Consider the following 27,229-nt stretch of genomic DNA (forward strand, 5'->3'; position numbering starts at 1 on the left):
GGTTTGTAAAGGGATTGTAATTTTCCTTTGGGATTAAGGGACAATTAAAAATAAAGGGAGTGTGGTGATAGTTTTAATTTTAAAATCATACCTAAGTGTTGGAGCGAGGACTGTTTGGAGAATTCCTTGAGGATACCAATATGTGCAAATATTCAAGGCTAAGTTTTTGTATTTCACTTGCATAAACTCCTATATACTTTAGATCATCTCTGTATTTATTTATAATGTCTAATAAAATTTAGTTATTACAAACTGTATTGTTTTAGAGAAGATGACAATACTATATATTTTCAGAATACCCCTTATCCCTACCAAATATGTTCATCCCTTTCTGCAAATTTAAAATAAAATTTTGCTCACTTATATATATAAGTACTGGTTGATAGTGTTTGCATTTGATTGAATCTATGTATGTGGACCCTGAAGGTATGGAGGGCTGATTATTCTTTTATTTTCTATGAGATGTCCACTTTTTATAATTTAAATTTTGGGGGGTGTCCTGGGGATCAAACTCATGACCTCGTACTTACCAGGCAAGTACTTGAACCACAGCTAAATCCCCAGTCCCCAAAAAATGAATTTTAAAGAGACTAGAATTGTGATTTCATAGATGTTTGATGGTTTTATCTGGTATTTCATCTGATGTTCCCATTTCTGGGAGGATAATTAGAGTTTATTTAAATTCTCACAGTAAAGTTCTTTTCCAAGCCATACTCAAAAAAGTTCTGAAGAAAGATACAGTGTTGACATTGGACGATAGAAACTCCTTGCGTCCCTTTCTAATTCACCCCTTTGAAGACCTATGCAGGATTATCATGGCAAACCCTAAGTTATCATCTCAACATGTAGTTCCTAAAAATAATACTCATTAGTACCAGTGACAGCAGTTCGACATACTGTCAAAGATCTGGGTCACCAACTGCTGTCATGCCTGTGAGGTCTTTGGCCTGATAACTGCACTCTCTGCATCTTATCCTCTGAACTCGTTCTCTTCCTTTTCCATATTCTGTTCCTCTCTTTCTTTTTCCTATCCCTCTACCAAGTTCTTTCGTGATTTATCTGAGAATATCCTGTCTTTGATACTTGGTAGCCTGAGTGAGCTCAGGTCAGCATTGTTGGAGGTAGGTGGGGCTCCATTGCTGACCTTCCTTTGAAGTCTGTTCTGGACTTTTAGATTGAAGGAGCAGCAGAGAAGACAACTGTTTATTAAGCAGATATGATGTGGTTCTTGTTAATTTTTACTCTGGAAAGCCATACCCTGAAATAAAGTAGGGAATATGAACCATTTCTCCCCATCCATTCCATGACCTTAATCCAGGCATTTCTTTGCAGACTCGCGCAGCAGTGTCCTGACATCACTGCCTCTCCAGGGCCCTGGCTCAGGTTCCCCTGCATTTACACCCTGCAGTGAAGCAGCAGCAAATGAGGTGCTGCTGAATTATATTGGAAGTCAAGGAAAACATGCAAAAAAGGGGTATTACTCGTATTCTATTATAGTAGGTGAATTTTTAATGAAAGAATGAGCAACAGTAGAAAGAATTTATATAGTATAATAATGAATGTTTCATTGCTTGCAGTGCTTTGTATAGTAAGAGTGCTTTATAAGAATAGTGCTTTGTAAGAGTGTAAAAATGCTGCAGAAAGGATGGACAAGAGGGAATAGGACTATGCGTTTTTATTGGATAAAATATTTTGTTTTTATATATTTAGTCTCAACCACCAGTTCTGCATAAATATTGTTTATTTTATGTATTTGCCTTCAGTTTCTAATTTTCCTTTTTATTCGCTGTATTCATAGGTGAAGCCCTCAGTGATTTAATTAAAATACATTTTCTATCGGGCTCACTTCTCCTACTTTAAGTGGGACTACTTACACCACTAAAACACTACAAATCAAGATTTGCTCATTTTTGCAAGCTGGTTTATAAACACTGACTAGCACACAACTGATTTTAATTACTCATCCAGTAAACATTTTGAGCATCACCTGTGTTCCAGACGCTATAGAAAGCACAAAGGAGATTGCAGTGAATAAATAGTATTTACTTAAGTGAGTTTATTTTTCGGATTTGCTAATACATGCAAGTTGGGAGGAAAATCAGAGCCTTCTTAGTTAATTAGAATGAGACATACAGAGTCAAACGGAACCTTCAGCTGGAGTTATAGCTTAGCGGCATAAGCACCTGCCTGGCAAGAATAAGGTCCTGGGTTTAATTTCTGGTACTCCCCCCCATCGAGAAAAAAAAAAAGAACCATCAGAATCTTTTAATGTGCTTGTGTGCATAATTGCAGGGAGAAAAATAGTGTGTTTTCTTTGCACGACTTTTTTTATTATGTATTTTTGTTAGTACATAATGATTACATTTATCATGGGGAATTTAAATGTGCATAATACATCTTTTTGTCAGCTTCTCCTCCCTTCCTTCTCTGCTCCTTCTGACTCTTGATCTCCTTCCCATTTGCAAAAGCTCTTTTTTTTAAACCAAGATACTCCATCCCCAATATATTTAACATTTTCAGAAATACAGTTGTACTATACCAGAGCAGTCATATCCCTGATGTCAGGAATTAGTAAACGAATGTTATTACTCAAGGAAAGTAGGTCATAGTATGGGCAGGATTCTGAAAGTAGACTTATTACTGTGTTTATAGATGATTGATTTGTAGATTGTGGATTGGGTTATTTTATTGATGGTGTTCTGAATCTTAGTGTTGTATTTTCACTTCCAGTATTTAAAAGAAAAGGCATTTTACGTAATGGAGAATATATGTTTCTATTAACCTTTGAAAAGAGCTTTTCCTTCTAATCTACAATTTCTGATTTGGGAACAGTTAATGATATGTGTGTGTGAACTCCTGCTTACCGCTGCTAGATTTCTCCTTTGCCATGAGCATCTATTGCTTCACAGACAGGAGTAATAAAAGTCTTGTAAGTCCCATTCATCTGCTGTTTCATCTTCATTTGGCTAGTCTTTTCCAAAGTGTTATTAATGGACCATTGATGAGTCAGCTATCTCTGTGGTGTTAACAATCAGAAGACCCAGGATCACTGCAAATCTGCTGATGGAATATTTTTATGTATGGCTGCGAAGGCAGAGAATCTGTGGCTTCAAGTAGATTTACAAGTGATTTTTATTGAATTGTTTAATTTCTCTGAATTTACATTTCGTTTTTTGGTTGATACATACAATATTTCTTTTTCATAGGTACATTTTTTTAGTATTTTTCATTATTGTAATGAAATACCTGAGGCAGGATAACGTTATAAAGAGAAAAGATTTATGTGGCTCAAAGTGTTGAATGATCAAAGTCCAGGACTGATTGGCCTATTGATTTGGCCTCTGGTGAGCTAACAACATCATGGCAAGTGTAAAGAATCACCTCCACAGAATAAAATGCCTTCTCCACGCCTGGCCTTCAGTGGTGTAAGGACCTGCCTCCTATTCTTTCATTTCTTAAAGGCTCCACACCACTTCCAAACATTGCCATGATGGAACCCAAGCATTTAACACAGGAACCTGCCATCCAGTGCTGTTGGCAGTTGACCAGGGTTATGATTGGGTGGCACTCTGTAGAAATAACAGGACTTTTACAGTCATTGCTTTTACTGTTCAGATACCAACAAACAACCTCCTTCCAGTGTATGACAGTGATATCCTCTAATAGGAATCCCTGGTTATACTCTTTTTATTGTTCTGGAAAATCTTTATAACTTAGTACCTATTCCTAAGACTCAAAATTACTAACTTTGATGACTTCCTTAACAATACAAAGTTGGAATTATTTGACTTAGTCCCATTTTCCTATTTCCATGGGATTTTGTTTAGTATTTGAATCTAGATTTCTAAAAATTACATAAATTAGGCTTAATAACTATTATCGATTTCTATAGTCATCAGCATTTTGTATATCTACCCAAGATTGTCCGTGTTTCTGATTGATACTTTTTGGATTTTAAACTTTTTGTTTTTCTTTGGATCTTAAAATATGTCCTTTAAAAGAATGCATTATTGGACATTTTTTGGGTGATAAACTGTTTTTGTTAGAAAGTGTGTTTTGCTCTATTTCTTGTATAATTTTTACCTAACAACATAATCATAGATTGACATAGTTTTTCTTAGCTCAGTTGTCCTGTAGTCCTTCTGATTTTTATTGTTCCTCTGAGAAGTCTAATTGTTACTCCTTTATGGATAAAACACTCTATTTTTAAAGATCACTTCCTTGGGCTAGGTATATAGGTCAGAACATAGCACCTGCCTGGCAAGCATGAGGCTCTGAGTTCAAGTCCAGATACTCAAAGAAAAATGAAAAAAAGGATCACTTCCTTGTTTTTAGTGCTTTAGAGTTTCATATGGTGCATCTAGATGTGGATTTCTTTTTTATTTATTTTTCTTGGGCGTTGGGTCTTTGTGTTTGGAGATTTTCTATCCATTCTTAGAAACTTAATCACTCTCTTAAAATACTGGCTTTCCAGCCTTCTGAAACTACAGTCAGAAATGTTTTAGGCATTCTTATCCTATATTTTTATGTCTCTTAATCTGTCATTTTTTGTGTCTCTTTGCTGCGTCAGATGTGTTGCCTAATTTACTAATTCTGTCTCTATCTGCTCCAGTTAATTTTTAATTTCAAGGAATATATTTTTTACTTTCCACAAACACTTTTTTTCCCCTGTCTGCCAAGTCATTTTTGTTAGGCTTTTGTTTCTGGCCCATATTTTGTTACCCTTTTTTTTTTCCATAAACTTTAAAGGATATTTAATTTTAATTTTATATTATGTATCTGAAAATTTAATCTGATTTTCCATAGTTTTTGCTAGTCTGATGGTTTTTTGCTTTTGTGCTTGATAATTTTTAAAGTTCGTTTTTGATAATACTATTGTTAGGAATCTCCTGAAGTACAAGAAAGTTACATTTCTTGCTAAAGAAATTGCATCTTATATTTGGTAATTGACACCAGCCCACAAACAACTTTAAATCATTTTCCGGTTTAAGGCTCCTGCCTCTTGCAAGAAGAATAAATTTCAACCCTATACTCAACTGAAGATGGGTTTGTGATTAAGAATTTTGCTGAGAGGGAAAACTCAATTCTAATAAGTTGCTCTTTATTCACTGTTTTGTCAGTGGACAGAGCCCTCTCATGCCTGCCCATTCACTGAGGGATGTGGCCCCTCCTTGGTATTGTAGTTTTATGCAGTATTCTGAATTCCACTCTATCTAATCAAATTAAAATTAAAATAGCTAGATTTTAAGTTTAAGCTAAGGTCATCGCTTTAGCTTTTGCTTCCTGTGATTTCATTCAATAAATGCAGTCAGCAGATTTTGGTTTTTTGCTCTGCTGGAGAACTTAGGCCCTTGAACGTTCTCAAAAAGAATGCAGCCACCGAACTATGCCCCTAGCCCAACAAATATTTTTTGAGCTATTTACAGTATTCTTTGTTTTGCCTCCTGTGAATTTTTTAAAAAGTGTATTCATTGTATCTTATCTGCCATATCATATGGATCAGGGGACACAGGTCCCAAAGAGAATTTAAAAAAAGAAAAAAGAAAGAAGTCCACTTCTAGACATATCATAAGTGTTTATAATAAGAGATTATTTCATATCTAGTGTAACATTTACAAAAAACAAAGTTTTGAGTGATTTTTACATACTTTGGAGTGTGAGCACCATTGGGTAGAGATCTTGCTCCTGTTGCTTCTGTAGTAGAAAGTTGGAATCTGATTTCCTGATCTCTTGTCCTTCCCCAACCAAATTCACTGCTACTGTTAAGTTTTATTCGTATAAGTACTTATGTTGATATTTGTGATCTACCTGTCCATTTAAAAATATTGTTTATATGGTAAAAGCCCATTTTGCATTCCAGTATTCAAAGTAAAACTTTGAAATAGAGTTTACTGATATATTTTGGTACAGCCTGTAATATTTTATCATGTACAGATTATTTTCCATACCTGTATACATTCATTATCTACTATGTGCATTTAAAAAAAAATGTGATAGTTCAATCTATTTTTTTTTTAAATCAGGATCATCATATAGGCCTAAAAGTTTAGGCCTTTACTTTTACTTCAAGAAACAAAGATCCACTGAAATTAATTCAAGGAGAGATAACATACACACAGTGTGGAATTGTAAATGTCAGAAATTCAGAGTAGCTTGGAAATCTGTTCTTTTTTCATTGTATTTTTCTGGGTGCATCTTCTTTTCTCTGCGCTTTATTGATTGTCTCTTTCCTGTTTCTTCAAAATTTCACTGTATCCAAAATTCTGCTGGGTGCAACACTGGCACAGTTTTATGGCATCATTTCAAGTGAAGTTTCCTTGCATGGTGCTGCTGTTTGTAAGTTTTTCTAATTTCAAATTTTCTAGAGCTCTGCTGCCTAAAACAGTTATTACTAGCAACATCTGGCTATTAAAATCAAAACTAAAATGATGTATAAGATGTATGGTATACTAATAACTCTAAAACAGTTGTGAAAGTTGCCAAAGAAAACATAGACTGCCAGTAACTGTTCATGCATTGGAAGATTACCCATTATGTAGATGTTAGCTTTTCAAAAATTGATCTGTAGATTAAATATACTTCCCATAAAAATCCCAGCAAAATTTTTGTTTTTGTAAGTATAGATTAGTTGAACTTAAAATTCATGTGGAAAAGCAAAAGGCCTAGAATAGTAAAAACAGTGCCTGATTTTTAAGATTCACTATAAAGTTTTAATAACCAAGACTGTGTAGGATTGGTGAGGGGTAGATGCAGAATCGTTGGATCAATAGAGGTCAATTAGAGCCTGGAAGTAAACCGCACAGAGCCAGCTGACTTTTGACAAAAGTGAAAGACAGATCGGTGTTAGAGCAGTGGCACCAAAACACTTAGATTTCTACATGTAAAACAAACAAATAAACAACAACAAAACTCTGCCTAAACTTCATATTTTAAGCAAGAATTAACTTGAAATGTACCATAAATCTAAATATGAAACTGTAATACATAAGAAAAATCATTATAATATGAGCAAAAAGGTTTGGATACAACACCAAAAGCACAATCCATAAAAGAATACTGGAGATAAATTGAACTAAATCAAAAGTAGAAACTTTTGCTCTATGTGTTTACCTGGACTGCCATAACAAAGTACCACAGCTGGCTTCAACGTTAGAAATTTATTTTTCCGTGTACTTCTGGACACTTGAAGCTCGAGGTGAAGGTGTTGGCAGGGCTGCTTTCTCCTGAGCTTGCAGATGGCTGCCTTCTTGCTTTGTCTTCACACAGCTTTTCACTGTGTCTGCACATTTCTGTATTCTTCCTTCTCTGTAAGGACATCTACCATATTGGATTAGGACCCACCCATTCAACCTCATCTAATCTGGTTCCTCCTTAGCAACCTATCTCCACTTACATGTTGGACTTCAATATATGAATTTGGGGGAAAGAATACAATGTAGTCCCTAACGTTTTGCATGACATATTGTTTAAACACAAACTATAGACTGGGAGAAAATATTTGTAAGCACCTTTCAAATGATTTGTATCTAAAATATATTAAAGAATTCTCAAAACTAATCAAGAAAGTATCCCCATTAAAGAATAGGCAAGTCTGCAAAGCAGCTTCACCAAAGGATGACAAACATTTAAATAGGGCATAACTAGCCATTAGGAAAATGTAAACCTACGATGAGATACCATAACAAATCTTTTTTAATGGCTAAAATAAAAAATATACAACTACTAGCAAGTATATAGGGCAGCTGATACCTCATACGTTGCTGCTGAGCAGGAGTGATGGTATAGCCGCTCTGGAAGTGGTTTGATAGTTTCTTACAAATATACACCTGACATATGAAATGATCCAGTCCTGCTCCTATTTATGTGACCTACACATAAATGTGTATAGGCGCCCTGTTCACAAACCATAAACCAGCTGGGTGGTGGCATTTGCCCTGATTCCTGCACTTACGAGGCTGAGGCAGAAGGATCCCAAGTTGAGGCCAGCCTGGATTATCTGGGAGTTCGGGCCAGCTTGGACTACATAAAAATCCACAGAAAAAAACCCTTGTAACCAGATCTTCTTTGGTTGGTAAATAGGTTAACTGTGATACATCCAAGCAATAGAAGGGAATGTGCTAGTGACCCATGGAACAACTTGATGCAAGAAGAGTCTCAAGAATTTACTCATTCAAAGATGACATACATTCATACATAGTAACATATTTACATTATTTGCTGTATGTGACTTCTGAAACAGACAAAATTATAAAAGGACAGTTCCAGGGAACAAATCAGTTAGTCCTCAGAGAGTGTAACTTAAGGAGAATGTAACTTCCAGTGGAGTTCTTATGGTGATGGAAGGTTTTCTGTTTCCTGATGGTGATGGTTATACACATTTGTTCAAGTGTTAAAACCACTGAAACTATCCAGAAAAAAGCTGGACATGGGACACTGAGGCATGAGGATTGCGGGTTTGAGCTCCCCTTGGGCAGTTGAGTGATGTAGTAAGGCTGTCTGTTTCAAAATAAAAAATGAATTTAAGGGGGCTGGGGATTTAGCTCAGTGGCATAAGCACCTGCCTTGTAAGCAGGTGGTTGTGAGTTCGATCCCTGGTACTGGTAAAAATGAAAAAGAAAAAAAGAAGAAGAACTGAGAGGAACAGGGAGGAAGCGAGGAAAACCCATTTTGTTGTCTCACTTCTTAAAGTTTAAAACGTCCAGTTTTAAATATTTTATCGCATATGCACATATAATTGAACAAAATTCAGTTCTTGTACTAGCTTTATTTCAGGTGCTCAATAGGTACGTGAGATACAGAGTTAATATATTGGAGAGTGAATATATATAACATTTCCATCAGTGCAGAAAGTTCTTCTGGACAGTAGTATTTAAGAGCAGAGTTCAGCAAACTTTTCTGATAAAAAGCCAGATAGTAGTCAATACTTCAGGCTTTTGGAACTTTCTCAACTACTCAGCTCTGCCATTGTTTTGTGAACGCAGACATTGGCAATACTTAAATGAACATGGCTGTGCACCCGTAAACTATAAATGTAGGCATGTTTTCTGATCCTTCTTTTAGAGACTCTGGTTGTTCCATTCTCTCTTACCCTCTTTTTTCTTTCTTCCTTACCTTCCTTTATTATTTCTCTCTCGCTCTCTCTCTTGCTCAATATATAATGGTAAATTGACCATATAATTTATATAAGTAGTATTTAATTATTTGAGAATGAAAATGGGCACTCATTAATAATAACACTACGACAGTAGGCATAAACTAGGAGTGCCCTGCAATATATGTCACCCTATTCTTCATGTGAATGAATTTCCTTTGTGACAGACAAATCTCTAATCCAATTAACTTTTGAAAAGCAAACATAAAAATGCAGCAGTCCTTAAATCAGCGTTTCCTTTTGAAAGGCAGTGTTTGTAGGGGAGGCACCCTGAGCTTTGGCCTCCCAGTACCCTCACAGTGCTTCTGTGTTCTTTTCCCATACCTTTTCTGTGTTGTAATTCACCTGACTCCTAAACCTTGCATAAAGGTATCTTCAGAAGAAGCCATTCACGAAGTGCCGTTAGACCTAGAAGTTGGTAGTTACAGTTTATAAAATTTGGGTGGCACAGTACTTTAAATCAGGTCCTCAAACCTGGCTGTGTATCCAGAGCACCTCAGTAGCTTAAATGTAGATTCCTGGGTTCCATTCTGAATTTCTTGATTCAAAATTACTACCAGTGTTTTATTTTGTCTTTAACTTCCTTATATACCCTGCACGTTGGTTCAGTATTTGGAATCAAATTAGACCAGAATTACTCAATGTACATATTTACATAAGAAACTTTAAAAAGTCTGTTTCCACCTTGCTTTAAAATTGAGATTGGAAATAGCATCCATTGGGGATTATTTGTTGAGATCGCAGTGCTTGTTACTGGTAGAGTAGGACTAACTCAACTTTGGACTTTTAAATTCTCATTTTAGGACCCTCCATCATTACATTAGACATCCCTTTTATATAAATTTTGGGAAAATCCTAGGGTGCTTAGTATATAATAGTGTTTTAAAATTTACAATGACTGCTTTTTAACTCACTTTGTATAATAGTGCCTAGACCCTTTTTGGCTTCTCATGGTTGTTTCTTGATTATTGTGTTTGTTACTTCTAGTTCTGCATTCAGAAAACACTTTTTTAATAGTTGGAGGTAAAAAGCAGCATGAATCCATCTCAGAAGAATCCTTTCCCAAACTAGTTCTACCTAATCTCAAGTGGCTTCCAGAAGGTCACCAAACCAAACTGAATTCTGTAACAGCTTTTGTAAAGAATTTTTACAAGTCAGCAATAAATAAACCAGACAAAATGGACAAAAAATTGAATAGACATTCTTACAAAAGATTTCAGATGGTCAATAAGCTTATGAAAATGTGCTTCATATCATTAGTCTTTAGTGAAATGTAAGTCAAACTACACTGAGATGCCATTTTATAGCCAGTAAAATGGTTAAAGTAGTTGCTGGTTACAGTGTGAAGTAGTGCAGATACTTTGGAAAACAGTTCAGTAGCTCTTCAGAAAGTTAACCTTGAACTTAGTGTATGACTTAGCATTTCCTACCTTGGCTATACAGTAAAAAAAAAAAAATTTGAAAATAGATCCACACGAAACCGTGTAACGTATGGAGCAGCATTATTTATAGCAGCCAAAATGTAGAAATAAGCTGTAACTCCTTCAGTTCATGAATGGGTAAATAAAATGTGATATTTTCATAAAATGAATTATTTGGCAGTAATAGATATATGAATGTATATGAAAAAGTCTGAAAATACTTTACTAATTAAAAGAAACCAGTCATAAAGGACTATATATTGCTTGGTGTTATTTGTGTGAAAGGTCCAGCATAGTCGAGCTCACAAAGAAGGAAAGTAGTAGTTTCCTGGAACTGAGAACAGAAGCAATCAGGAGAGATCCCAGATGAGGCCAGAGTTTCTTTTTGGGGTGTTAACATTTGATAGTGATGATTTTATAACTCTGTGTGTACTAAAAATACTAAATTATGCATAGTGAAAAGATTCTGTCCCAATTAAGCTATTGCAAAAAGAATTGGGAGTTTTGTTTTTAATACAGCGATATGTTCCTTAGAACCTCATTTTGGAAACATGTGAAGGCTGATGGTCGAATCAGTGATGTGGCAGAAGACTAGATTTAGATGCTCAGAATATTTACCCCGTTTTCTGTGTTTAGGAAGTATGAAACTTTTATATTACTAATGTTCAATATAAAAAAGGTTTTTAACTCTCTGCATATTAATATTTTACAATATCTACCTTGTATCATTTCTAAAAAATAAATTCCTGGAGTAATTGAAAAAAGAACAGTAGAAGCAGAATAGTACACATAATGTTGGTTTTTTAAATTTATGTCAGTGTTGGGGCTGGAGGTTTAGCTCAGCGACATAAGCGCCTGCCTTGTAAGCAAACAGTCGTGAGTTCGATCCCCAGTACTGATAAAAAGGAAAAAGACAAAAAAAAAAAAAATTTATGTAAGTGTCAAATTAGGTACAGCAAGCAAGATAGGCATGGTGGCGCAAACCTAGAATCCCAGCACTGGGAATGCAGGGGCAGAGTATTACAGGTTCAAGCCCAGCTGGGCAATTTAGCAATTCTAGTGAGGCCCGGTCTCAAAAATGGCTGGGAATACAGCTCAGGGCACAGACCTTGATTGAGTTCAGCCCCTATTACTGAGGAAAAAAATTAGATATAGCAAAATATGATGCCAAATATTTTGCCAAAAGATTGAGATCTTTGTGCTTTAAAGATCCTTCGTTAATAAACCTGAATTTGGTAAGGTATTGCTCAGAAATGAAGTTTCCTGAAGGTTTTAAACCCCCCCCCGATGAAATAGCAATATTGATGCTATTGAAATAGCAGTAAATTTTATTTAAAGGATTTCAGAGGTGTGGTGGCACACCTCTGTAATCTCAGCACTCAGAAAGCTGAGACAGGATTGCTGTGAGTTTGGGGCCAGCCTGAACTACATAGTGAGAATTTGTCTCAAAAAAACAAAACAACAACGACAACAAAAGATTTCAAATATCATAGAAAGCAGAAAGAGCAGTAATCACTAGAGAATTCTGGATTGATCCACATTTTGCAGTACTGCAGTCCTAAGTGAACCTATTGTAAATAATGACTTTGATAAAGTACTCAGTAGTTTTTGCTCTTGGAGTTTTCCTATTAAATATATGCTGGTGTTAAGTATTAGTAAATCTATTTTTAGCAGAGTACATTGTGTGCAGCAACCATTTTGGACAGGCACTGTGTATAACTTGTATTGTGAATAGACAGTGTGCCCTCCTGTGGTTACAGGGAACAAAATTTCAGCTATAAACCATCATCCTAGTTTAAGTAAGTTTGCATTTCTCAACTGTTTCATAGTAACAATCATTCACGATGTGAGTTTCTTTTTTCCCTTCGCCACATTCCTCTTTTATGGGGTTGGGGAATGAACCCAGGAAAGCCAAATCCTTCAGTGCTCCATCACCTAACTACCTTCCCAGTCCTGAATTTCTTTCTATTAAGCATAAAAACCGTTGTATGACTTTAAAATACTGAGAATCGGAGAGAAAAGCATCTTTGCTTACTTGCAGAAGACGCTAAAAGAGATGTAGTTTGAAGGACAATATAAAGGAAGAAATGTCAGAATATGAGGAGAGGTAAGTAATGGGATTGTTTGAGAAGCTTTATGGCTAAAGCTGAAGTCAGATACTTGAATGTTTTACAGGCACACTGTGCCTTCCTTTATAGATGTTCCCAAAATAGTATTCTGGTTCATCATTTATCTATCTGTTCCCTTGAGAAAGGGACAAGTATACATTCAGCACTGTTTGAAACTTTTATCTCGTTTTATGGGAATTTCAGTTTAGTTTGAAATAAATGTACAGGTCTAATTTGTACTGTTCCCCTAGCGGGGCATATGTTTATCATTTATGGAAATTTTATTTAAAGGAACAACTTTTAGATGAATTTTCCCTGTAAATTACAGTTTATTTTTTCTGTTAATTTCTATGGGGAGCTCTTTCAATACCTTTGTTGTTTTTTGAGTTAAAAGATTAAATTTTGTATTTAATGATGGCAGTGCCTCATATCTTCCTTTATATCCTTATATTTCTACTGCCCTATTATTCTTAGTAGGATTCCTTTGTTAATGGTGTTATCAGCTCTTGCCAGATGATTCACAAATCTTTGTTAATCCTTTAATAAGGGAGTATTACAGCTAGGAAAACTCCTGGTCACATGAATGGCTCTTACTGTGATCAGAGAATTTCATATACTATATCATTGGTTGACATGAAAATTTGTTTCAGTTTACAGTATAGTTTTCAAAATTCTTACTCAATTTATAAAGCCTTTTATGTTAAACAATGTTACATTTATACAAACTGAAAGCCACTTTCTGCTTATTTAGATGTACATATTTGTGAATACCAGTAACCTACTATTTTGAATTGATATTTAAAAACTTTATTTTCTAAAAATTTGTTTATTTGCTTTTTGAGACAATGTCTTGCTCCATAAATCAGGCTGGTTTTAAACTCATAGTGTAGAACAAGCTAGCCTCACTGGGATCCTCCCGAGTGTTAGGATTATGGGCATACACCACACCTGGCCATTTTTATTTTTAATATGGGCATGCAAAAATGTATTTGGTTTGTGAGTTGGGTGTAGTAGATGCATGAGAATTGCAAGTTCATGGCCTGCCTGGGCAATTTAGATCCTATATCAAAATAAAACATTAAAAAGGAGCAGAGTGTCTTCAAGTTTATAGCTACTGGAAAGAGAGTGCAGTGAAAAGGCTCTCTCAGTGAAAAAGGTACAAACCCTGTAGTTCAGAGCTTACCAAAGCCCTCAATATGCAAAATAGATCAGTGTAGTTGAAGTGAGGAATGAGAGGTAGCCCAGCCAGCCAGCACGTCCTACCTCCATATCCATCCCTGCCCAGGGCCTGCCCAAGAAAGCTCCAGGGGTAGGGTAGCAGGCTTCTCCCATAGAGAGGCTCTTTCCAGGCAGTAGCATTTATTCATGCCAGCACTGACTTAGCATGTTCACATCCAAAAGCTGAGCCCTGAGCATGGCGGAGTCTCGTCTTTTACACAGTTTTTGTATCTTCGTCTCCCTTATATGTTACACACTAACAACATCGTCATTATAACATTACCTGGTAACAGTCTGATGTGGTCCAATCTGTGTTGCAGAGCTGTACTAGAACTAGAGATGTGTAGCTAGGAACTAATCGTGCCATGTTGTCTTCCTTTGCCACCACCACATATCTTTGGGGTGGGGATGGGGACCCAGACATATTCCTTCAGGAGGGGTCCTCCCAAAATAGTCTAAAAACCACTTAATAAAAAAATGTATGCACTGTTGGAGTGCAGACTGGTGCAACCACTATGGAGGTCAGTCTGAAGATTCCTCAAAAATCTGGGATTGGAAGTCCCTTTTGACCCAAGTATTCCACTTCTGGGCATATTCCCAGAAGAACTGAAAATATCATACTACAGTGATATGTGTGCACCCAGGTTTATAGCAGCACAGTTTCTGTTAGCCAGACCTTGGAAACAACATAAATGCCCATCAACTGAGAAACGGATAAAAAGATGTGGTATTTTTATACAGTGGAGTATAGTGAGGCCCTGTCTGAGACAGGAGGATTGCTGTTAAGCTATAAAGAATGATCACATTGAGATATTTATAAATGGACGCAATTTGATACCATATTCATAAGTGAAATAAACTCACAAGTGTAAATACTGTACAGTCTCCCTAGTGTAAGAAATGGTAAGAGTACATACGATACAAAATCCTCAATAAATACAGTGAAAAGATAAGAATCCGTTCAAAAGGGAAAAAATAATATCTCAGGGAAAAGGAGGAAAAAGAAAATATCTAAAATTGTATTAACACAGTATAGCTAAGATAATTATGCTACAAATTCTGTAAGTTCTTGGAACAAAACAGCTACATTCATAGGATTGGAACAATTTTGCTTGTTAGTATCTGGTGATCTGAGAAATTCTTGAAGAACATTATGTAAATTAACAATTCTAGTTATGTGCCTACCACTTTGTTTTGAAGGCCTGTATCACTGTTTTGGGCTCTTTGCTATTGTTATTTATTTGTCTTATTTGTTTTGTGTTTTTCTAGTAATTTGTTTTGTTTCGATTTGTTTTTCCCTCTAATACAGAAAGGATAGGTATACATGTAGAGGCTTACACATGCATAGAACTTCCCCTAAACAGTTTATGAGAATCTATTATATTATGTGTGATGAAATGAACAACTACTTTGAAGAAAAAGAGACCTGGTATCCATTGCTGATACCATACAGTCATGCTGTGAAATCTAGAAATGATTTTATTCTTTGTCTAGAATGGTTTTAGTCTGTTTTATATTGTTTAATTTCAACATACATGGAAATATGGACAGCTAATTTGAACAAGTACAAGAGACATGGCAGCCATTGTTGATTTTTCTATTGTCTGGTTTTGAAGGCCTATAATGCCTCATCACTCTGTTTTCTGATCAGTTTAATACCATTTTGTTTTGTATGAATTCATTTTATATGAAGCTATGGACAATTATTTGGAAGAAAACAAAAGACATTATGGTAGCCATGGTAGATATCCTGTTATCTTGCTTTGAAATCTGTGTCACTTACATTGTTTTGTTCTGATCTACTTTGTTTTATTTTGTTATGTTTATTTTACCCTCTTTAAAATAAAAAAAAAACTTTAAAAAATGTATCCTCTAATAAATGGCTTCAAATGCCATGTGGATGATATACTATATGAAAAATTTGCTTATTGCATTTATTTTTATTTTTCTTTTTGTGGCAGTCATGCTTTAAAGAGGCAGAGAGGTTTATAACAAGAAGAAATGAAATGTGTAAATAAAATACTAAATAAGATAAACTAGAAATATTAAAAAGTATAAAAAGGGCTGAGAGTGTAGCTCAATGCTAGAGTATTCTTGTAGTATGGGTTCCATCCTAGTACTGCATATTTTTGTTTTGAATATATTTATTTGCATTATCTGATGGGATTAAAAAGATACAGGGGGCTTTTTTCATAATAATATAATTGCATTAACCTTTCATATTACAAGTTTTTTACATGACAAAAATTAAAGCCAGTTAATCACCTTAAAAGTTTTACCTGTCTTTGAATGAACGGTTATGTAGTGTTATACTTAATGGTTCAGACTCTGGAGTTATACTTCCTAACATCACTTACCAAGTATATGACCTTGACAAGATTTTTACCTTCTCTGTGCTTGTTTCCTCATTTGCAACATGGGAATATTATATTAGTTCCTACCTCATAGAATATTGTGAGGATTAAAACAAATACCAGAATAGTGCCTGGCACAAACATACCAAGGCCCATGTATTAACTAGTATCAATAGTAACTTTCTACATGAATTAATGTTGAAATTTATTGTGAAGGATACAATGCTATTTGCTTTATAAATATACATCACTTCTGCATTTTTTGCTTTAAGATGCCTGTGTATTTCAAAGAAATAGTAAGCTGGCATGCCATTTTATGAAGTTTCTTGTGAAAGCTTTTATCACAATAATTCTTTTCCTTTTTTTTTTTTTTTTAGGCACGGAATGTTAACACTGGTGAATTAGCAGCAATTAAAGTAATAAAATTGGAACCAGGTAAATTATTTGAAATTTGATGTGTCTGATTGGTAGAAAGTTATTAGATATCTTAAGGTTTATTTTAATGACATTTGGTCAACATTCTCTTATTTTCCCCGGTGTGTCCTAGGAAGTAGAACTTCTTGTCTGCTGTTTCCTCCAGTTCCTTAAAATCAGCATAACACTTCACTCAGTTCTTTCCTGAAAATAACTGATAAGTGGGAGAAGGAGGGAGCTCCTGAAGAGACTTAGTTCCTCAGCTAACTTGTCACAGCTGATAGTATATTTCCAGGTTAACACTGTCCTGCAGTGAGGGGGCAGGTGATGTGTTAAGAAGAACCAAACTGAGATTTTGGTGTTTACGCTGTTCAGTGCTGGCAAACCTTAGAGTGCTGTGAGTGATACCGGCCTTTTGTGTTAATGGTACCATTGGGTCACTCCCACTGGCTAGTTCTTGGTCTCCCTCCCTTTTGCTCTCTGAACTTGAGCATGTGGATTCAGGGCACTGAGACTGTTTTCTCAGTAGACCTAGTTCTCATACCTGTGTGTCATTAAAATCAGCAATCACCTTATGGCTTGAGCACTTGTTACAAAGTCCCTACGACTACTCCATACACTGTCTCTGTGTTCATTGTACTCCTTTGGATTCTGTTAGCTCCCTCACACCCTGCATCTTTCTGAGCTGACAGCTTATTCTTGCTTCTTCCCTCAGAGACTTTGTCTACCCTTTCTCCCACCTGCTGTAAGCAAGGATTGTGCTAATGTCTAGTCTGTGTTCCACAGCAATTAGAGGGCACTTAGCTTTTAGCTCCAGTGTGGACAGAAATCCACTCAGAGATTTTTCAAGACAGAGCAAACATTTTGTGGAAGAGACTGAATACTGTTTTAGTATGCCACCGTATGTACACATACACGGCTCTTTGCCTCCTACTCCCTTTCCTCCCTCCCAAAATGTAAAAAGCAATGTTAGCTGGTAACCATTCCTAGAAAACCAGCCCACCTATTGTTATAGTTTGCCTACCCTTGATTTAGATCATCAGTAAGTTTTTAGAAGTACCATTGTAATGAAATTTTAAAGATGTTTTGATTATGGTGAAACCACACAGAAGAATAAAAACCACTATACATACTTAAGATTTTTCAGTCTAATTATATTCTAATATATTAGACAAGTTTTCTTTGTTCTCCCCAAATCTGCTTTTGAAGTTTTAGAAATTTAAGAAGGACATTTGAAGTTGATGAAATCTGAGTAAGAAGAGAGATTGGCATTTAAAGCATGGCCTTCATTTTTAATCAAGAAGCGCCCGTATTATTTGATGAAATGGTTCTAGTCAGAAGTCATTTGTACGTACCCCATTCCCTCAGATCAGCCGAGTGTCTGGTCCTTCGGGCAGCCCCCACACCCAGGATGATTAAGATGACTCCTGAAGGGACAGCTCTGCTGCAGTACTTGTGACAGCCAACTTCGCACTCTGGACTTGCCTTTCTGTGTCTCTGGGTTTTAATCAAATTTATGCCTCTAGCACTGAGATTGGGACCTGTTTTTAAAATTATTTATTTAACATTTATTTATTTTTGTCTTTTTGAGACAGGGTTTCACCATGCAGTTCAGGCTGGCCTTGGACTCACTTTGTAGCCCAGGCTGGCCACAAACTCACAGTGATCCTCCTGCCTCAAGTGCTGGGATTAGAGGTGTGAGGCACCATACTTGGTCTTATTTTTCTTTTTTTTATTTATTTGTTTTAGAATTTATTCGGTATATTTACAGTATTTTATAGATGTAATAGGCTTATCATTTGCATTTGTTTATTTTCATTAAAAAAGTCTACCATGAATATTTTCCATGTTAATATTTCTATATGATCATCTTTTTAGTTGGCTTCAGTAGTAGTATTCAGTTCCATTAATTTATTTAGTCAGTCCCTCATGATTGCTTATAAAATTTGTTTCAGTTACAAACATTGCCATGTCACTTGTCCTTGTATCCATGTGATTATTTTGCCATAAATTTGATCGAGTCAAAGGATACACATTTTAAAAATTTCAGTGAGGAGATATATTAGGAATATATCTGAAATTTCCAGAGTTTTTTTCATGCCTTTGCTCACAAAGATATCATTAATGTAAAATATTTACTACTAAGGAAAAATTGATCTCTTTCTGTTAATCAGCATCTCTGTGGAATAGGTGATTTAATAGTCTCTCCCTCTTCCCTATATACTTTTTTACCCTTTTTATTTTGTAAAGACCATTTATGTTAGTCAGTGTCTTATTTACTCGTCGCTGAGACAAAATACCTGAAGCCTAAAGTTGGGAAAGGAAAGGTTTATTTCTTACAGTTTTTGGAGGTTTCAGTCCACACTCAGTTGGCTCCAAGACAGGCAGGCGTGGCTGGGCTGCAGTTCATGGCAGCCGCCGGCAGCAAACTCGAACCAGCAAAGAGAAAAACACACCTTCTTCCTGCCATTACATCACATCCTGACTCCACCCCTGTGTAGGTGGAGCACTGACACCATCAATCCAAGCACTAGACAGTGAACGAATAACAAATGCACAATTCAAACTCATGAGGGCTGGGGGACACAGACATAAACCATGACAGTCAGTTATTAGTATTCATTGTTTCCTAGAGGTCAAGCATTGGTGTAGGTGCTGGGCAGTGATTGTTAAATAGGGCAGAAGGGTGTTTCCCTTGAGAAGCTTGAGAGAGACATAAATACAAAAACATGTAAACAAGATATTCTCTTGACTTAAGGTGATGTCTTAAAATAAGGTTGAAAGTGACCGGGGACTATTTTAGTTAGCATTGTGCTCTAGAGATGCCTCTAGGAGAAGAAGACATTTGGATTGAGATTTGAATTTTTTAAAAAAGTCATTAGACAGTGTGTGCATAGTAAAAGGCAAATGCTCTGAAATAAGAATGAGCATAAGGCATTGGAGGACAGAGGCCAGGATGACTGCATCATTGTAAGCCAGTAGGAATATGAATTGAAATGGGGCTGAAAAACTAGGCAAGGCCTAGATTAGCAGTGGCCTTGAGTGCCATGGTAAGGAGGTTAGATTTTATTAGGAGCACATTAGAAAACTTTTGAGTTTTTTTTTAACTTTTATTTTCATTTATTTTATGCTTAATTTATTCCCATGCTATAATGTTTTGTTTCTTTAGTTTCTTCTGGGATATCTTTTTATTCTGTGCTACTTCCTCCTCTGGTTTAAGAACAATTGATTCCTTTTCAGTAAGGATCATCTCAGTGTGGCAGGGGGAGCTCATGTATGGGTTATTCTGGCCATGAGCTCTGTAAATACAGCAGTACATCTTGGGTGCTTTGTTCACCTGGATATGTTCAATGACCAGAGAATCTACATCTAAACCTTGAAGTTCAGCATTACTCTTTGCATTTTTAAGCATGTGCAGCAAAAATTCAGCACTCTTTTTGGGCCACCAACCCTGTGTCCAGCCCCACTGTTTAGCCTGGGCACACCTACCATCTCCACCATTGGCAACGCCAGAATGGCACACAGTGCTTCTTTAATGGGACTTCCTTCAGGTACTTGGTGGCCTTTCAGATATGCATACCCTTGATGGCCTGGGTATTAAACATGAAGATGAACATGAAGATTTGAGCCTCTTGATTTGCATGATGTTGGGGGATTTTCTGCGGCAAGAGTAGCAAACCATTCCCATAGGTAACCTCACGCTGCTTACAGTAGGTTTTAGAGAGTTATTGGTCTGCATGTGGAGTCAGTAGAATCAGTAATTCTGTCTTGTGTATATTTTTATGTCTATTAGATATCCAGTGACAGTTTAACAAATGCATCTGGAGCTCCACAAGTTAGGTTAGAGATGAAAACTTGAAGGTTATTGGGGTATTTATACCCCATTTTATAAATGGTGCTTGAAGGGATTGAGATCGCCTGGAAGAAAGTATAGAGAAGAGAAAGCAAGGCTGAGGTTAAAAGCTTGGGTAATCCCAGTATTAGCAATCTGCTAGAGAAGAAGCTCTGTTAAAAACAAAAACAGAAACCCTCACTCAACTCACTGAAGAGCAAGCAACTTATTACATTTAGCTACGAAACATACTGGGTGGCTATCTTGTCATGGAAGACCTTAGAAGAAAGTATTTCAGAAAAGCAAGGGAAGTAAAACCATCAGATGATACTGAATGGTATGAAAAGAAGAACTGAAAATTGAGCACTGGTTTCGGTGAGCTTAATAGAATCACATACGAATAGACTGGTGAAGCTGAAGCTAGTTAAGGAACAAACCCTAAGTAGAAAAGATTGCAGTAGTCTCCTCTTAAGGCCTTTTGAGTAAGGGAGTAGAGTACTAGCTGGAAAGGAATCCTTAGTTTATGAAGGATTTTTTAGAGTACATTATGCTAAGTTGAGTTTTGTGTCAGTGGGAATGAGCACTAGAGAGAGACAGATTGATGCAGAAGTTAATAAAGGCAACTCTGGGAATAAAGACTTTGAGAAGATGGAGAAAGATGGGGTCCAAGTATAGGTCTAAGATCAAGGACTACTGATTTATTATAAGAAGACAGTGTGAGTACATGTGTAGGTAGGTTGGTGGGTTCTGGTCTGATCTGATTTTATCCGTTTCCTTTTTGAATCTGTAGATTGTGGTTATCAGGCCAGAAGGGAAGAGGAAGTATGACTAGAGATTTAGTCAAGAGAAACATGTGGAAAGTCATCTTGGAGAATGGCAAAGTTTGATTCCCTCTTTCCTGGTCTGTCTCTGTGTCTCATCTCAGTCTTGGTTTTAGTCTCAGTCTGTCTGTCTGTCCGTCCTGTATATAATCTATGTATCTGTGTATGTGCGCACGTGCACACTCACAAAAATAAGTTAGTAGGATTGTCTGGCATTGTTAGTTGTCCACTTGAAAATCCAGTTTGAAGTGAGTCTAGTAGGTAGCTGCTGTTCAGGGGTAAAATGCAGGGAAATTAGATAGTTAGATGTATCATTATCATAGTTTTGCTTGGCAAGTATTGTGGAGGGAGAGGCATCTTGGGAATTAAGAATGTATTTTATTTTGTTTATTTTTAATAAAAGAATTGAGATTGGGTAACTTATAAAAAAACCACAATTAGGGCTGGGGATTTAGCTCAGTGGCATAAGCGCCTGCCTTGCAAGCAGGCAGTCATGAGTTCGATCCCTGGTACCAATAAAAACTTAAAAAAACACCACAATTTATTTTGCCACATTTCTGGAGTTTGAGAAACCCAAGAACATGGATATAGTATGCTGTCTATGCTGCATATAGAGGGAGTGAAAAGGGGTGGTGGTGTAAGGCATAGGGAGAGGTGGGAGTGGGGAAGAAAACTCACGATCACTTGCATGTAAACACACACGTGCACACACACACATGCACAAACTGTCCTCACGTCTCAAAAAATGGAAAGCGAAAGGGGCCAAATGGAATCCTCACCCTGCTTTAACAGCATCAATCCCATTCCTCATGGCTTAATCACATCTTAAAGGTCCCATCTCATAATCCTGGGACAGTGGCATTAAATTTCAACATGAACTTTGGAGGGGACAGACTTTCAAGCCACGGCCGAGTGTGTGTAAAGGAGTGGTTATAGTTCTGACCTGTGCAGTCTGAGCTGAGTAAGAAGGAAAGTAAGCACGGGTAGTGCAAGTGAGTCAGTCAGTGAGATCAGCTAGAGGTAGAAGCATTACTGGAATGGAAGACTTTGAGTCCTTTAGCTGGGAAGAGTGGAGGTGGTACTGTGAATGGGATATTTAAACCAGTCTTATAGGTTGTGCATTTATGAAGGGTGACAGAATGTGATTATGTCCCTGAATGGAGAATGAGTGTAGCAGAAATTGTTGTAGCTGACCAGGTCAGTTATTCAAGATCAGTGTTTTCAATGGATCATTTGCGTGGATCATCAAAATATGAAGTCATGAAGCAGAAATGGGGGAGAGAGGAAGAGGCAAGTGCTGTAGTATCAGTATTTGATAGAATCATCAGAAATGCAGTAGGGAGGAGGGCAAGAGGGGACACACTAGGATAGCAGGCCCTTCAAGGACAGGGTTTGAAGTTTGGGGGAAAAAAATGGAGAAGAGGTATTTGAAAGCCGTTGAGGTGGAGAAAATGTATCCCATCTCATTGGTGTTGGTGCTACTAACATTTCAGCCTAATAGATACTAAATGCACCCATAGATACTTGCTGTGAAAGAGAAACAATAATATTTATAATTTTTAGTAACTAAAACACGTCATCCAGTCACATTTTTCATTTAGTTTCTCAGCAAGACTTTTTCTCTACTACCTCCTTTCATTTGCAGAGTTTGAGTATGTTTCATTTTTCTGTAATAGTGTAGAGTTCTAAGGTCTAATGATGCAAGAGCATCCATAAGGGCCAGGGATCTAGCTCAGCAGCATAAGTGCCTGCCTTGCAAGCACACGGTCGTGAGTTTGATTCCCCAGTATTTAAAAAAAAAAAAAAAAAGAGCATACATAGAGTATATGTGTGGAGTGGGAAGTATGCTGAAGGATAGAAGTGAGGTCAGGTGTGGTGGTGCAGGCCTGTAACCCAGCATTCAGGATACTGAGGCAGGAGAGTCAGTGCACGTTAAAGGTCAGCCTGGGCAACAAAGTGAGTTCGAGGCCAGCCTCAACTGCATAATAAAACTCAATATCAAAAAGACCAAAAAAAATACACATGAGCAATAAAGGATGAAAACTAGAAAGCTACTTAAATCCAGATTGAGTACTGTGACACTTTCTGGGACTGCAAGCCACAGGATAAGAGTAATTAACCTGTTTGTGACTATTTTCTATTCTTTTGCATAAAAATAAGCAGAATTTGCAATAAAAACTTATTTCAATGTGAAAATCTGAAATTATCGTTTATAGCATATCAAGAAAATATAGCCTTTGCTAAAGCAGTAGTCTTGAAAGGAAATTGTACTTCTATATTGTCATGTTGAAGGAACGGCCTATTGAACAATAATAGTTGGAAATTTTAGTGCCCTGCTTTAAGTAGTTGATTGAATTAGGTGGAAAATCGGCAAGGAAATAGAAATAACTAGTAACTGAGCTGAGGCTTTAGGCCAGTGTAGAGGATTTGCCTAGCATGTGCAAGGCCCAGTCTAAAACCACACAAAAGAAAGGAGGGAAGGAAAAAGTAAGTAAATAAACTAGCAAGACTTAACAGACATCTGTATAATATTCCATCCAGTGGGAGAAGACATAATGGATTTTGTTTTGAGACAGGCTTTTCCTGTATAGTCCACGCTGTCCTCAAACTTATGGCAGTCCTCCTGCCTTAGCCTCCCAAGTGCTGGGATTACAGGCATGTGCCACCACACCCAGATACATCCTGTTTTTGAGATTTATGTTTGTAGTTTTCTGTACAAGTCTTGATTTCTTTTATTAAACATGTACCTATGTGTTTGATTCTTTTTTGTAAATTGTTATTGTAATTACCAGTATTATCGATGGCCAGTTGCCTAGTACCAGTTCAATGAGATGCTGTTTTAATTACAATATTTTCTTAACTTTCAGAATATTCATTTCATTTATAAAAATAATAGTTGATTTTATATGCTTACCTTGTATCTTTGCTGAACTTACTTATCAGTCCAAGTAGTTTTTTCTGCATGTAATATCTGCAAATACGGTTTTATTTCTTTTCTAATCTGGATCCCTTTTATTTAAAAAATATACAGGACTTATATACTGAGAACATAATACATCATTATGATAAATGGAAAATCTAAAGTATAAAGGCATTTCATGTTGATGGATTGGAGGGGCTGGGGATTTAGCTCAGTAGTTCAAACACTTGCCTGGCAAGCACAAGGTCATAAATTTGATCCCTGGAACCAAAAAACAAACAAAAAAAAGATCAGAAAACTTAATGTTATTAAAATAACATTATTCCCACAATTGACCTATAAATTCAACACAATTTCTATCAAAATACCGACTTGCTCTTTTATAGAAACTGACAAGCTTTTCCTTAAAGTCATGTGAAAATGCAAGGGACCTGGAAGAGCCAAACACTTGAAAGAGCACTGTGGGGAGGCTTACTGGTGCAAGGAGGGACAGAAGAGTGAAACAGAATGAGAGTCCAGAAACCAACCCTTACCAATTATTTGAACAGTATTAAAGCAGACAGTTGAATGATTAAATAGATAACTCTTGGAGAAGCTTCTGAGGAAATTCATTTTTTCCCAACACAATGAAAAATACAGAGATAGACATGCAGGGAAATTCCCAGTGGGAAAATAAGGTATTGTGTTTTGTCATCATAAGACCAACATGTGTTAAATTGTAGAACAAAATTTTTAAAATGTAACAAGGTACCAGTAAGACCACATTCCAGTATTTTTCCATGAATCTTCAGTTTTATTTTTTGAAGATTCTTTTGAATATTCTTTTGAATATCAGCTTTTGACATCAGTTTTCTGTCTTGAGAGGTAAAAAAAAAAGGCACTTTTTGCCTCATTATCTTCATCAGAGAGTAGCAAGTCATAAGGGAAATTATTTACCTAACACAGCCTCCTGTTTCCCTTGAGTGCTGAGTACATCCTACCATGGCTTGTTTATTCAGTGCTGCCCTGTGTTCATTGCCACCATCATGAGCAACTGTTACATCATTCATGGTGATATTCCTCAGAGGTTAATCATGGGTTGGTTAGGCACTCTTTAATATATTAGAACACAGGACTTGAGGCTGACTATCCTGGATAGATTAGGTACAGTATTTACCCACTGAAAGGTAAGTATACCCCCAAACAGAAAAGCATACAATAAAAGACCTTTTACTTGGTTGGTCTGCAATGTTTTTCTTCCCTTATTTCCAACCTTGTGTGATTAGTGATTTAGTTTCAAGAATTTTTATTTAGTTCAAACAGTCCCCGTGGAAGATTACAAAGACATGATTCCTACTTTGCGATCCTACGTGAACACTACCTGGTGTTTAGGGATTTACCCTTTGAGCAGAAGTGGGAGCATTGTTAGTAAGAGATGTGACTGTGTTTCGAAAGACTTAATTCATGAGTCAGTAAAAAGCTGCCCTAACTTCGTGAAATAGTCTGGGTAGGGAGTATCTAGGCAGTTTGCCACGTGAAAGGACACCAGTAGGACCGAGGAGCTGTAATACCCTAAGTTACCCGGTTGGTTCCATGGAGATGTGGCTCATTTCACTTGGGGCCATGGAGTAAATGAAAGTTCATGGCTAGCAAGGACTTTGCTAGTAACTTAGGGAAGTGGAGCTTATTTCGTGAGGAAAGTGTGAAAGCATTAGTTCTGGTGAAGTACTAGGTCTACTTGGGAAATAGTAATTTCATCTGTGTAGAGAGGTGTGCTGTGTTTGGACATACTGGAAAACAGATTGATTTTACACCATGGACAGTGGGATTTAAAAACAAGATCATGAAGGTTGGTAACAAAACCGGGAACTATAGGAAAGTGCACAGCATGAACAAGACACATGGGAGATACATTTCAGCTGCATGCAAAGAGAAAAAAGGGGTGACTTCACTAGACTGTAGGATAGGAGAAGGGAGCTTAAGATGTAAAATATGGGGGAAATATAGGATATGTCAAAATTGGGTTTATAAAAATAATTTTGTCTTTTATTTTAGGGGCTGATGTTTTCATGAGTTTTAAACAGCTGTAGATTATTCCCACTTAGCCTGAAGAATAGAAAATTGCTTTTTAATTCTTTAAAATCAGCACATGTTTAAGTCAGGCATGTTGGTGCACACCTATAATGCTAGCTCTTGGGAGGCTGAGGCAGGAGCATCCCCAAGAGTTTGAGGCCAGCCTGAAGAACATAGTGGGACCCTGTCTCACCCCTCCAAAAAGAGTATTAGCCCATGTTTATAGTAAATAATGATCACATTTATTGTAGGAACTTAGTATGTGTACTAACGTAATTTTTAATTTCTCCTTTTCTCCTTCATCTCTAGATCATCCTCCCTTTTACAAAAGATCTATCTCCCTATTTCTTACATTTTGCTTTTTAAATTATTTATACTTTGTGTTTCTCATAAGAAAAGCCATGGAGTGTTTTAAGTTGGTGTTTCTCATTTATTTCACTTAACATTATGGTTTCGAGGTGCATCCATTTTCCTATAGATGACTCAAAAATTTCCTTCATTATGACAGAGTAGTACTCCATTGTATATAGATAGCACATTTTCTTTACCAACTGTTCATCCGTTGTTGGAAGAAAATTTTACCTTTAACTAGGAAGCGAATCAGAAAATTCAGAGGTCAGAAATTAAAAGTATCTCAGAATTAGTACTTTGTTAAAAAATATATGTAGTTCTTGTTAGTGACCTGATAAAGACAGAAAAGAAACTTCCCATTGTGTTCTTCACTTCCCTTAAAATCTGTATTATGCTGTACTTTTCTTTTTTCTATCTTTAAGCCTGGAAACATTTTTTGAGCCTAGTTAATGCCTGTTTTACCTACAGAAACTCTAGCTATGTGGCCATAATTTTTAAAAGGATGTAAGGGATAGAATCCAAACACATTAGAGGTACCTGCCTTTTGTTATGTTTTCTCTCAAATCGAATACAGCTCTCAAAAGAAG

At 36.5% G+C, this 27,229-nt stretch overlaps 1 protein-coding gene and 1 pseudogene across 7 annotated transcripts in view; one reads left to right on the forward strand and one right to left on the reverse strand.

Moving 5' to 3' along the window:
• Map4k3 (mitogen-activated protein kinase kinase kinase kinase 3) overlaps positions 1–27,229 on the forward strand; it is a 174,017-nt gene that overhangs the window by 46,003 nt on the left and 100,785 nt on the right. For 6 of the 7 annotated variants that reach the window (XR_010040553.1, XM_003473045.5, XM_005005056.4 and 3 more), the window contains exon 2: positions 16,630–16,687. The exons of the other annotated variant lie outside the window; for it this stretch is intronic. Coding sequence is in view for 5 of the 6 variants with exons in the window: in XM_003473045.5 (XP_003473093.1) it covers positions 16,630–16,687 (58 nt within the window). In the remaining variant the exon portion in view is untranslated. The remainder of the gene's footprint in view (positions 1–16,629; positions 16,688–27,229) is intronic. 7 annotated transcript variants of the gene reach the window in all.
• LOC106028301 (large ribosomal subunit protein uL22-like) lies at positions 19,803–20,259 on the reverse strand (annotated as a pseudogene).

Source organism: Cavia porcellus, unplaced genomic scaffold, assembly GCF_034190915.1.
Source record: "Cavia porcellus strain 051 isolate PalLab524CR breed Dunkin Hartley unplaced genomic scaffold, mCavPor4.1 scaffold_1, whole genome shotgun sequence".
Taxonomy (NCBI): Eukaryota; Metazoa; Chordata; class Mammalia; order Rodentia; family Caviidae; genus Cavia; species Cavia porcellus.